This window comes from Melospiza georgiana, chromosome 1, assembly GCF_028018845.1.
Source record: "Melospiza georgiana isolate bMelGeo1 chromosome 1, bMelGeo1.pri, whole genome shotgun sequence".
Taxonomy (NCBI): Eukaryota; Metazoa; Chordata; class Aves; order Passeriformes; family Passerellidae; genus Melospiza; species Melospiza georgiana.
This window is the reverse complement of record NC_080430.1, coordinates 142,980,841-142,994,648: the sequence shown is the minus strand read 5'-3', so window position 1 is coordinate 142,994,648 and position 13,808 is coordinate 142,980,841. Positions and strand designations below refer to the sequence as shown.

The 13,808-nt window shown below is 41.7% G+C and overlaps 1 protein-coding gene across 1 annotated transcript in view; it reads right to left on the bottom strand.

The window, feature by feature from the left end:
- Positions 1–4,554: 4,554 nt before the first annotated feature.
- FER1L6 (fer-1 like family member 6) overlaps positions 4,555–13,808 on the bottom strand; it is a 63,749-nt gene continuing 54,495 nt past the window's right edge. Inside the window, exons 37-41 of the mRNA XM_058026643.1 lie at positions 12,688–12,786; positions 10,680–10,921; positions 10,197–10,360; positions 8,876–8,976; positions 4,555–4,741 (exon numbers count right to left, since the gene is read on the bottom strand). Of these exons, the coding sequence (XP_057882626.1) occupies positions 4,555–4,741; positions 8,876–8,976; positions 10,197–10,360; positions 10,680–10,921; positions 12,688–12,786 (793 nt within the window). The remainder of the gene's footprint in view (positions 4,742–8,875; positions 8,977–10,196; positions 10,361–10,679; positions 10,922–12,687; positions 12,787–13,808) is intronic.

Genomic DNA, 13,808 nt, shown 5'->3' with positions numbered 1-13,808 from the left:
TTGACAGGCCAGTGCTTTGTCAGGATATTAGAGCTGTGTGCTGGTTCCTGGAGAGGATTAACTATTGCTTATCTGTCAGGGAAAAGAAACATCACTAACAAATAAGTAAACAAACAAATAAATCCTTTCTTGGCTCATATGTTGTATGAGTCTTTGCATTTGGCTCTTTTCCTAATATTTTTCTAAAATCTGTCATTAAGCAGCAGAGCAAAGCTGAACAGTGTATGCCAGCATTCTTTGGGCACATAAAACCTTTCTGGATTTTCTTGTGCCTGGAATATGTCCCTTGGCCCAGCAGGAGCCTGCAGCTGTAAGCACTGCTCATGGGGGCGAGGTGCCCTGATCCAGGATGAAGAATGGAGAGGAAGAGCTTCCAAAGGAGGCTGCAGGACCAGCTGTAGCCACCTTGGCTGGAGGTAGAAAAGTGGGTGAAGGATTCCTCTGAGATGTCCCAGGGTAGCTGACTGCGTTGGTTCAGTGTCCTGGTTTAGGACAAATTAGGGGAAATCTCCAAAAGGGAGCCCCCCAAAACAAAACAAACCTCCAACCACCCCTCCCCCAACACCGGGTTTGGGAAGGAATTTCTCGGAGGAGCAAAGTGGAAAACAAAACCTATTTATTTACAAGTAACAAAAGAACACTCCCCAACACAAGAAAAGGAAAGAAACAGACTGTGTATGGTGAGGGCTTCAAGCTTCTTTTGCAAGCTCCAGGTGTCCTGGACGTCTCAGGTCAGGTCCGGAACCGGTCCAGTATCTTCAGGGGAGGGTAAGAAAGAGGGAACAAAAGAAAAGAAAAAAAAACAGCGCAAAAAGCAGAAAGCAAGCAAGCAAAGCGGCTAGCCAAGCCAAGCAGCAAAAAGCCAAAAGCCAAAAAGGCCTGGTCAAACACTCCCCCCCTCTCTTCCCCGCCCCGCCACAGCAAGACGGCCGGGGGGGGGGGAAGAGAGAAAAGGCACAGCTGCCAGACACAACACACGATATTGGGATAAAGGCTGTCAACCCACGACATTCAGGGATTGAGGAAACACAGACCCTCAATGGATGAGAACTTCAGAGAATGACAAAGAACTAAAGGAAAAGGAATCCACTGGAAGAAGGTGATGGTAGTACAACTATCCTGTTTGACCATCCCACCCAGAAGTGTAAACATCTGACAGGTTTCTGGTCTGTATTTGTTCTATAAGTTTGTACATATCTTACCGTATTTCCCAATCTCCAATGATTCTCCAATGATTTTGCCCACTAGTGGATACCCAATTTCTGTATGTGCCTGTCTTAAAAGACACTTGGGTAAGAAATCTTACAGTACCTGTTGATATCACCTACAGGTCTGCTGTGTTTTCAGTAGCTGAATGGTGAGGGAAAATGCAGGCTGCACATGGCATGTAAATAGGAGGAGATTTCCCTGCCCTCTGTCAGCCTCCCCTTCACTCCAATTTGAGGCAGCAGCTGCCTGCAGTGCCCTTGCAGCTTTCCAGGAGCTCCCTGGCAGGAGCCAGGTGTTCGGGAAAGAGCTCCAGGCACTCCTGCAGCAAAAGGAGGAGGCACTGCTGGGAGCAGTGGGTCAAGCACAGCCCTCCTGAGGAGCTGAGCTGCGATGGGCAGGGAGCTCTGGAATGCCAGGGTGCTAGAATTAGCCAGGTAATGAACTGGCAGTGCCATCACAGAGAGTTCAGCCAGGGCCACTCTCCAGTCAGAGAGAGGGAAGGAACATCCATAAATCCTTCTGGCTTGTTCCTAATGAAGGAGGCCTCTGTTCCTGATGTGGAGTCCTGGAGCCACGGCAGAGGCATCCAGGAAGTAGACACAGATTTCTGCTCATCAGTGCAGCTCTGATTAGTCTTCATAGCTGCTTACAGAAGTGCTTGAAAGAGAGGCTGTCTGGAAGGGTTTTATAAATGATCCTTTCTCCATAGAAAATACATGAAAATTTATTTGTTTGATATTGAGACAGATTAATTAGAAAATGGAAAGAAGAGGTGGCTGTCATATTCCAGATGTCTGGGAGGCTTGAACCAGATCTTGGGTTGAGCTCTTCCCTAGCCACAAATAGCTGATAAAAAAAGTATAAATTAGTCTGGAAGTAGACAGTGCTCTGCACTTTGGAGCTGATGGCAAGCAGGATATTCAGCCAAGATGATAAAAATCCCTTTGGAGCTGGCAGCTGGCACACAGAGCAATGAAGAGCTCTGCCTGGCAACCAAAAACCTTTCTGTGACTAAAATATGAAGAAAGAAAATTCTCATATCACCTTGTCAAGGGCTTTCTTTCTTCCAAATATAAAAGTCATTTTAACATAGTCATTAGTCACTATGAGACCAATCTGCTGAGTCCAGTGCAGTTTGCAGACTGGGAGCGAGGCACAGAACATTCTGCAAAAATCAGGACAGAGCATCAAGAACAAACAAGCAGAGTAAGGACAGATGAACACAACAGCTGCCATGCAGCACCAGGACCTCTGACCTGATAAAAAGGAAAAAATTCAGATTCATTGCCTTTTTGGCTGCCACAACATATCCAGTCATTAATAATTATCTCTCATATTTTGCACCAGAATAGTTTTATTTACTGTCACTGGAGCTTTTAAGTTGCATTTCCAAAATTCATGGTATGATGAAATATATTAGGAGAAACAACATTCTGTTTTCTGGTTCATACAGGTTCAGTTGCAAAATAGCACAAAACTGGAAAATGTGGTTTCAGAGGAATATGTCACACATGGTGTGTGAGCAGAGACTGCACCAGACAATGGCCTGCTGCAGAGGGATATGAGATGAAGAGAGACTCAAGGGTGATCAGCACCTTTTCACATCATTGTCTTGCTACATTCAACTGGGGCAGATTTAACCATGTAATTGTGTTTTAATTTCTAGGTCAAAATAATAGTTTCTAAAGGAAAATAGAACAGAAAAACTCACCCACTGCGGTCCTTTGCCACATGTCTATACTCACTCACATATCTGGATAATTTAGTTATATTTATTATATATTGAGAGAATGAAATTTAGAAGGAAAGCAGAGTCAGGGTCTGCGGGATGGAATAGGGATGAGATATTTTCAGTTTGCCTTTAGCCTTCTGGCTCTGTCATCAATGGGATGGGGAAAACGCACTTTTAGAGCAAGTTGTCCCATCCAAAATAAGCCTCTAAAATGCTTTCAAAGGTGAGATGTCTTGTCTGGGGAAGTTTCACTGATACCCATTTTCCAGACTAATGCAATTACCTGTGGCTCAGGCCAGAGGAGAAAAGAGGCTGATTGCACAGCCTTGGCAGGCCAGGTACAAGCAGTACCAAACAAGCTTCCTCATAAGTTGCTTCTAGAATTATCAAGCTGTCTGATTTTCTATTCCTGCACCCTGAGCTTGGCAGAATTACCAGCATTTATAGGATCCCTTTGTGTTGCCTTTTGATGCTTTGAAATGTGCAAAGGGTGCTCACACTTTGTGTGAGGGGTGCATGGTGGAAAGCATTTTCACAAATGCTATTTTTACAACAGATCTAACTGTGGGTGACACTGGAGGAGATTTGGATGGCTATTCCAAATTCATAACCACTCATCTGAAGGCCAAGTGGAAACACTGAGTTATCAGCCTTGCCTTGTGCATGATACGGGCGACATTTTATGTACTCTTAAATAGGATGAGGATTTTCACATTGACAACAGTGTAAGGTTTTATTCCTTGTTTTCTTTAATACTCCATGGTTTGTTCTGTTCTGCAGTCCATCTCTTTTCCACTGCCCTTTGCCTTTCCTTTTCAAGCAGCAGGATTTCCCCTGTTCCCTGTCCTCTGCAAGGATCATTTGTTACCACAATGCCCGTGGACAAGTCTTCATCTTCTTGATCCCTCTTCCCCAGAGATCACCAGCACATTCAATTTGCAGCTGGAAAAAGTTCTTTCAATCTCTGCTACTACATCCCTGTCATTGGCACTTAGCTCATTTATGAGTGTGTGAGATGTTTTTGTAGAGCACAGCATTTTTACTGAGAGGAGCAGGATAAATTCTACACAACATCAAATGAGACAATTTAACCTTGGAGTTCTTTTAATAATACCTTTTATCTAAAAATAATGATGCCATTATAAGATTATTAAAAACAGTTAAAAGAATTAATTACAAAACTATGCAAAGACCGTATTATACATTTATCTTTGTGTAAAGATTTTGACCTTCACATTTAATCATACATCTGTAACAATAAGCACTTGACTGAGAAATTAATTTCTGCATAGCATTGAAGAATTTACTCTTAAATTCAATTTTAGGTGCATAGCAACACTTTCAAAAATAATGTCAATAAAGCTGCAGCAGTGAGGATGTACATCATTAATATACACCATTAATGTACATGAAGGATAATGTACCTGAAGGATGGGTCTGAATGAGCATTCAAAGAAGACATTCCACTATTCTGAGAGCTCCAGTTTCTGATGTGAATAGTTACTTTTCTTTTTACAAGGAATGAGATGTGTTTAAGGTTAATGAATTCTTTTTGCCTTACTTATTTTTAGCAGAAATTTCCTTATTTGATTGACTAAAATGAGGGCCATGATCTACCCTGTTCCTGTGACTATCCTTTCACTAATTGCACCTGGCAATGTGTAGATAAAGAGAACCAGGAAGATAACGAGAATAAGCAGAATTATGCCAATGATGATGTACTTCTTGTAATTCCTCCAGATCAGGTGATACAAACACTTGAAAGGGTTTACAAACCAAGAGAAGGATGTGTCTGGTCGGCTAAAGGGGAAGAAAGAAAAAGAAAATATTTTGTTAAGGTAAAACCATCTCTTTCCAAAGTTATCACACTGCAAAATATATATTTGAGTCTAAAAAGGACCTTTAGCTCCTTGGAACTCACTACAGGGATTATGGGGAATGTCCATCCATGTTTCACAAGCTGTTGGGTGACTTTCCTTCCCCGACCCATTCCCCGACCCAAGCTCCACACACAACTTGTAAAGAAATTCCAGCTCACACATCATAAATACTTCAATTTATATCATGGTACAGGGTTCAAAATTGAAAACAAGATCATGATAAACCCTAAAGAAGAAATGCAGGCGTCATAAACTTGAGTACAAAAGCTTTCTAGTGATTTCAAGGAATTTACCATCACAAAAGCCACTACAAAATGAGCCACTACAAAAAGTCTGATTGCACAGTGATAATCAAGGTGCCATAATAATCAGAGCCAGCTCAGGTTGAGCATGTGGCCCAAAATGGTGTATTTTCAGAAGGAAATGTAACACAGGCCTCGAGAAGAGAGGAAATGATGAAATGAAACCAGGATGGTTTGCCTGTGTACGTAAAGAAGAGCCACCTTCTTCCAGTGGAGAATATCTGCCTCCCACAATCCAAGTTTTTCCAGATGTTGCCCCATATTGGATACTCCTCCATACCCAGAAGTTTCTTCCCACTACACAACAAATTTGACTACACACAGAGAGGAAACAGTGTTCTCTTTAGGAAAAATGTTGGCCTGGTGTCTCCTCTGGCATGGCACCTGGACTGGGAGGGCACTGGGCTGCTGCTCCAGCAGCCCTACCCAAGGCAGCACCTGCCAGCTTTCCAATGGGATGGCCTGATAAATGCAGTGGGGCTGGGCAACATTAACACCTGCAAAACCTGGGCAGGTTGTCTTTCTTATCCAATGTCACTGGAATTGTGCAGATGGTGCACCAATGAGGAGAATGAAATTAACTGAGGGTCACAAGTAGCTGTGGCCATGTCTCACTCCAGAAAGGTGTTCTAGGAATTTAAGTCTTATCTAGTGAACTCAGCATTAAGCCAGTGGAAGTGAATGCCAATGTCACAGAAAGTCTGTGAATGTAAAAGGCCAACTGAATGTCTTTTTATGAAAGACTGAGCTTTTTATTGAGATGGAAGTTATTCAGAAATAAATAATCAAATTAGCGCTCCAGGTTAAAAGGAATTATTAAATAACTGGACACCCTGAAGATTAAAACTACTAGAGTAACAAGACCCTCAGTCTGCATGTACCAACTGCTTGAGTACTTTTCATAACCTTTAAAGGCTGGAAGAAAAAAGAAAGCCAGACTCTTGCTTATTTAATTTGTTTCCTTTTGAATGAGGCCAATAGAACCCATTACCAGCTATAGCAGTGCATTTATATATACACTGCATCCGGAAAGGCATCGTGCCTTGATCGGCAGAATTGAAGAGATAAATGATCTCACAGTGCTTTGGCCAGCAGGAAATTACACTCATTGAGCCTTATTCTTTGTTTGCATGCTCCTCCCCCTAGTTCACAGACATTTCATCTTTGTCCACCTTTGCTCTGGCACATTATTGAGTCTGCTACTGTCTGTAGCTCCTAGAAAATTTTTTTTTGTTTTGAAATTATTTTGTTTCTTAATTAAAAATAATAATTTCACAAAAAAAAAAAAATCTGAAAATGTCTCTGCTTCTCTGGGTGTTCCTACATCATAAGCAAAAAAAAAATTGAGTGAATCTGCAGTACTGGCATAGAGATCTGGAGGTCCTGAGAAAAGAGGTCCTTGAGATCCACTCCTTCCTGAAGAGAACTCATTTGAAGGGTAGAATCAATTATTTTTTATCTCCCAGCTGCATGTATGAACCACATATTGCATGATCTGTGGGCACTGAGCTGGTAAACTTTAATATCTTTAATGAAACTGAGGCATACTATGTCTTCAACAGTTAATTTTCTTTCCAGTGATTGAGTGTCTAGCTAAAATAAATTTTACTGTTCGGATGCTGATACTGCTTTAGTAACCTTAGGATTTATTCTGCCTAGCTTTAAAGCCTGGGTGCTCAGTCTACTCCTTCATGGGTGGCCTGCATGGGGGGAGGAAGGACCTTCAGGAGGCCAAGTCATCTCTTTCCCCAGCTCATGTCTCAGGATATGTGTGCTAAGGAAATGGGAGACTCCTCCACCTGTACCATGGGCAGCTACAAAAGGAGCCTGAATGTTTTGCTTCTGAGATGGGAGGTGTCAATGACACTATCCCCACCCTACTTTTGATTTAATTGAGGCATATATCTCAGTTATGAGTAGAATTATGTTGAGCCATATGTTGGCTGTGTATTCACACCACAAAAACCACTGATTGCTCAGTGCAAGTTCTGGAGGAAGGCTCTGATTTTGTGGCTTCTGGGTCAAAACACCTCCAGGCTGTGCAGCAGAGAAGAGGCCACCAGGCTGGTGACAACTTTTTGGCCCAGCAGCACATTTGCAGATAAAATGCCCTTGGGCTGAAAACACAAGGGAGCCCAAGGCAGCCAGGGGTGCATGGGCTGGGTCTCAAAAAATGAGAGGAAAATAAGACAGTGCCTTGTGCATCCTGTGGACAACCTTCTGGACATGTAATCCTTCTCTATTCCACTTGACACTCCCTCTTAAAACTCCCTAGGCTGATTGCTTTCCACCACATGCATTTCAGAGCTATCCCAGTCCTCCTCTGAAAGAGGCACTTCAGTTTCCATTACTGGGAAGCTTTCAAGCAGACACCTGTCAGACAAAGCTCATCCTGCCTTTGGGTAAAGGGGCTGGTTGAAGTGATTAATTCAAGTCTTTCCAAGGCCGGTTTTAAACAATGCTCTGATACCTCTGATCTGATAATTCCTTTATGCTGCTTCCTCCTTTCTCATGTTTATCCTGAGATGTATCTCAAAGCAACAAAATTAAACAGAATGTGTAGTCATTACCATTAAGATTAGCAATTGAATTTTAGAAGATTTTGTAGCAGGAAACATAACATCAGTCTCTCACACTCTTTTTTTTTTATCCAGCTCATAAAAAACTGCTCAAGTGTTTTGGTAGAACAAAGCACTTGAGCCAAAATAGATTAAAAAGTAACTTTTTCCTGAATGCAAAAAACTCAGCTGATACTTTTTAGATGTGACAAATACTGAAAGATAAATTGCTTCTTCTAGATCATTTGCCTTTGTTAAAACACTTACAATGTCCTCAGAAAAAATAAGCATCTTCATTCTTTGAGTATGAAGAACAATAAAATTAGAGATAGAAGTCACATCCTTTGTGTGCTTAAAGAAGGGCAATGATGCAGGTGAAAGGTCTGAGCACGAGTCTTGTGAGAAGCAGCTGAGGGAACTAGAGATCTTCATCCTGGAGAAAAGAAGGCTTCAGAGGAGATCTTATTGCTCTTTACACCACCTGAAAGGAGGCTGTGGCCAGTTGGGAATTGGTCTCTTCTTCCAAGTAACAAATGACAGGATGAGAGGAAATAACCTCAAGTTGCTTCAAGGAGGGTTTAGATTGTGTATTGGTGAAAAATTTACTGACCAAAAGGGCTGTCAGGCATTGGAACAGGCTTCCCAGGGCAGTGGTGGAGTCACCATTCCTGGAGGTATTTAAAAGATGTGCAGATGTCATGCTTAGAAACATGAGTGAGCAATGGACTTGGAAGAGATGGATTAATGGTTGGACTCAATAATTTCAAAGATCATTTCCAACCTAAATGATTCTATTATTACTATAATAAATATAATCCAACTGATCTTCATAGGTAGCCAAACTGAGATGTTGTCTGTATGTGTAAGCTATGATGATTTAAGATGTTTTCATGTGCCAGGTCAGCTATGGAATGAGCTCATGTGTGAATTCCAGCTGAGCCCAAACAAATGCTCAGCAATGCAATTTATTTGGGCTTCCACAGGAAGGCATTCAGCAAAACTGAAGGTGCTGCCAGCAGCAGTGCCATGCATAAGCTGCACAATTTCTTGCTGAAGGTTGCAGCAGGAAAGAGAAGAAAATCCAGCAAGGTGTCCTGCAAGGAGGTCAGGTGGTTGCCCTTCCCCATCTCCTGCTGAATGCCCCTGCCCCAGCATGTTTAATGAGTTTAATGAGTTTAATGAGCTCCTACTCACTTGGGTTTTTCCAAGGGCTCAGGCTCCTTTCGAGCTTTGCCTACTGGATTCTTTTCAGCTTCTTCTGCCGTGACCAAGTGAAACTCAGCTTCCACCTTGCCCTGGATCAGAGAGAGAACATGTAAGCATCCAGTCCTGGGTTATTATCACTAATTCACAGCAGGATTTGTCTTGTGGAGAAATGATGGAACCAATTGAGGGCAAAGGAAATTAGTTAAGGAAAATAAGGTAGTCTTTGCAGCTGAAGAGAAAGCACAAAGGAAAACCCAGGCACAAATTCCTGACTTATGCTCAATGACTGTAGGAAAGAAAGGTCAGATATTTTCTTCCAGACCTGCAAATACATTTTCTGCTTCTTAAATTATCATGTAATTCATCTGAAAAAACCCATGTTTTCTATCTATCACACATCCTGGCAGAACTGAATGTCTGAGCTGGAAGCTGTGCTGGTGACACAGACCAGATATAATCCATCAGCAGGGGGAAATTCGGCCAGTCACAAGTGCTGGAGCCATTGACCTGTGAGGTCTCAGCTCACAAAAGGAGGCTGGGATTTAAAGAGTCCAGTTACAATTCAGAGTGGATAAATCAAAGCAGCTTTATAGAACCTGTGATGGATGAAAAACAGACAAATGACTTTACATATATTTGCAATTTTCCTACCCTATACCTTTGTGGATGGTATTGATTTGAAGTGTTGATCTATGTCCACTGGCTGTGACTCAGCAGAGAACAGGGTTGAAAGAAGGATGCCAATAAAAGTTATAAATGTGGAAGCAAGGGAGAGATTAAAGTGGACTGGGAGAAAGGGAATCAATTGTACTAGAGTGTAGAATAGGGAAGTAAATCTGGGATTTGGAAGTGGAGTTCATTCACTAAATCCATGGAAAGCACACAGTCAACTTCAAGCTGAATAAGGCAATGAACTTGAAGATGGTACATTTCATTAAAACATTCTTTTTGCTGGAATAGACAGAAATGTGAAGGAATGGTGAGCCTTAGGAACACCCTTGGAGAATCAATGAAAGTTTAGAGACAGGGGAAGAAACCCCTAAAAAAGAACCAAAGCAGGTGAATTTATAGAGGGATATACTACTGGAAATGAGTAGCTGGTACCTCTTGGTCTGTGTCCCCCTAGGGAACTGAATGCACCTGAAAAGGCACTTTAGTACTCAGTTACCTGGGTTCTTCTGAACAAATATATGGAGAACCACTAAAGTATTTGGAGGAATCTTATGGGTTGCCAGTGGTGGCTGTTCAAAATCCAAAATTAGCACATTAGTCCCAGAGCAAAGCTGTTCATCTGTAGTGAGCTGCTCACCGTGAGCTCCCCAGCCTTGATGAAAGGCCACCAGCCTCTGATGCGCTTCTGCTGAAATATGGAGATCTTGTTTTCCTCACTTGCTGCCACAACTGTGCCCAAGTCACAGCTCTTGGCTGTCTTTGCTGCCCGAGGGAACCCATTCAGGTCCAGCTCAAGAGTGCCTGGAGAAAGAAATAGTTTGACAACACTCAGGGAGCAGACAGACACAAAGACATTCAAATAGCAGCTTCCAGGTGAGATCCATGGAGGAATTTAGCAGCTGAGGATCTCTCTGTACTGTCAGTCATTCATTTGTATTGCCCTGGCATTCTCATCTGACCTAATTATTGGCTTTACAAGAAATGTGCAAGTTTGCAGTGTGGTGCTTCAGAAAGAGAAAAGCAAAAGTAGGGGTTCAGACACCACTCTGTGCATTCCTCTGCAGAACAGAGGTCTGGTGAGACCTCAAATGGAGCTCAGGCAGGTCCATTGTGTACTTACCCAAGAAATCATCTGAAGAGAGTCTTTCAAAATCCCACACCTGAAGCACCAGCTCAGCAGGTATTTTGCGTTCTGTCTTCTCTAAGGAAAATATGTTTTCTCTTTTGGTAACCACCATCTGTTTCTCTGCCGGGAGGTAGTGGAATGGGAACACAAAGCGCCAGTTGAAGTTGCCCTCTCCTGTCAAGGAATTGTAATGTACATCTGTCTCCTGTTTGTCCTCTTCCAGGCCCTTTATCCACCTACAGCAAGCACACAGTGGAAAGCATTGCTGTCACCAGGGGATCTTGAAGTGCAATTGTTGTTTGGTTCCAGACCTGCCCATTTTCTAATTCCTCCCTCACCAGTAAGAGACAGCAGAATGTTTGGCATGGGGACAGGCAACAACAGTCCTGGCTTGGGGGATTCTGGGACACAGGCTGATGTAATGGCCAGTGGTGATCAAAAGCTGAGAATGAGAACGTGAATTTTATTTCAATCAGACCCCAAAGCACCACTTGTCCAGCACCAGTTTGCTATTGGCCAGGACAGCTCTCTTCTTTGGGACAGGCAGTGGTGACACCATCAGTCATTTATCCAGCACTAATCACCCTTCATTGATGTTTTGTCACACAAATAAATTCTGTGTCACTGTCTCAAGACTGATATCAGTGCTCAGTATTAGAGCCTAAATTTTTGCAATTCCTGTTTGCAGTTATAAACATGGTGTTTATATGGCTGGAGAAGTCTCTCTTGGTTTTTTTGTGATTTCCTCTTGGTTTCTACTACAGTGTGCACAATATCAGATGTGCTGTGGTACAAAGGACAACACTTTCTTAAACATAATTTTCTCATCTGAAGAGAGGTAATGACCCAGCTAAATGTGTTTTAGCTCTGTAGATGATTTATCACACCTTGAATAAAGATTAGTGGTTTTGTGCTGTATCCAAAGAGATTAGTGTTTTTGTGCTGTATCCATTTTCTCCTGTAACCCCAATATTTCAAAAAGAAATTGTGAAAAATGGTAACAACCTGAAACATGGCACTGCCCCAAGTGCAAACCCATGCCTGGTGACAGATACAGTGCCACATGCACTGTTTGAACATAATGAGATTTGTGTCTTCATCATTAAGGCACAGAAGCAAAAAGTGTCCCCCTCCTGGCTTCTCTGTCAGACCACTCTGGCACTGATTGTGATGTTCTCGTCACACACCTAAGCACATGGGCTGGGTCCCTATTTAATTCCTCAAATTTGTGTTCTCAAAGCTACTCTGCTACTGCTCTGAACACACAATTCATATTGCCATATTAAACTTTCTCTCTAGAAGTGGAAAAATGGCCAGAAATCCAAGACCAGTCTGGAACCTGAGATTTTCAGTACTTTGTACTACCACTTATGTCTATAATTTCCTCCAAGCTCTCCCTGGTACCTGTATTCAAATCCTGCTCAGAAACAGAAAGTGAAAAGCAGTATTCCAAAGCTGGCAAGGAATTAAGAAATAACCTGCTACAATTTCAGGGAAGGAAGGAGATGAAGAGCAGAAAGTGCCCATGTGATGTTCTTCTCAGCATGACCATGGTCATTCCCCCACACACACTCCCCACATGAGGTTAGAAAATATTTCCAACAGAAATAGCTTGCCAAACACCTCCTTTCTTATTTCTAATGCAGCTATAATGCTCTTTTCTCTGATTATGTCAAAACTCCCTGCATCCCTGTAAGCTCTTACAGTTCAAATTCTGTAATTATTTGATCTCTGTACTAAACTGTGAGCTTGGTGCTTGTTGTGTGCCATCTCTGCCTGAGTAGGAACTAACTCTTAGTGTCATTTCAGTTACTTGATTTTCAGAGGAAATAAAACAGGGCAAAAAGTGAACAGTATCCCATTGGGATGAGTAATTTTGGCAGGCATTTAGTGCGAAATACAAAGGTCACAGAATAGCTCATCAAATACTCTCACAACATAATTTTTTCCTCTGATTTTTGAATGAAATATTGCATGTTATTTTGAAGTGTGAAGACCTTACCCTTTTACATAGATATCACTTGATTTTTGCCCCGTAAAGATGTTTTCATCTTCTAGAATGACATCCTCTGTATTCCAGATTATTACCCTCAGTTCATAGCTGAAAAAGAAAAAAAGGATTTTGTGTAAAGCCCTGGTCAGGCACTAATGCCAACCTCTATCAAATCATGTTTTTTATAAAGTGGGAAATATTGTGTTTGTGCATCAGTCTCAGGCCTCTTCTGTTTACAAGAGTCTGGTGATAGAGTGGGGAGTTGGTTCCCCTCAGCTCATGGAAAACAACAGGGTCACTGCCAGCTTTGGAAGGATGGACAATTCCTTGCCTTTTATATGTCTGTTCATTTTCAACTTTTTTCACAAAAATACTGCAGTGGAACAAATGGATCTAAATGGATCAAGACAAAATGGATCTAAAAATCTTCATCAGAGCTGTCTCCAAAACAGTGATCAGCTTGCTAATAAAGAATAGAGCTCCCTGAGGGGTGCTTTTTAGAAGAAATGCCTAAAATGCATTTAGTGCAATCCAGGCATTAAAGGGGAAGAGGACTGCTTGGAGATATTTGCATTTAAGCAGGTACAATCATCTTTAGAAGCTACAGTAAAAGGAATTAAAGTTTCTCCATCCTTTCCACTCCCTATATGCAAACATTTTTGGTGGCCATCCAAAGCTCACAAAACTTGAGCTGATACACAGATATTGCAGGTGACATAAAAATTTAATACTGAATAATTTAGGTATTCCTTAAGTCTTTGTGGGCTTGATTAGTTTTAAATCTTTTTGGATTGGAAAATGCTTGTTGTTAAGAAGTTTTATAGAAAGTTGTGGTTGGAAAGAAGTAATTGCTATATGGATTGTTTGTTTGTATGTCAAATCAAATAATATAGGAATAGTACCTGCTGATGTTTCAAACATGAAATTGTCAGAAAAGGCCTTGCTAAAATACAGGATGGGCTGAGAATTCTGTTTCTCATGTTAGTGTTTTCTTTACAATATTCAATTAGCTTGAACAACTATGTGCAGTAGTGCATGTAAAGAAGCATAAGGAAATGGGAGAAGGCTATTCCAAACAGATCTCTTCTATCTGTTGCTGCTTTATGTGTTTCTTGATCTTATCCTTGGAC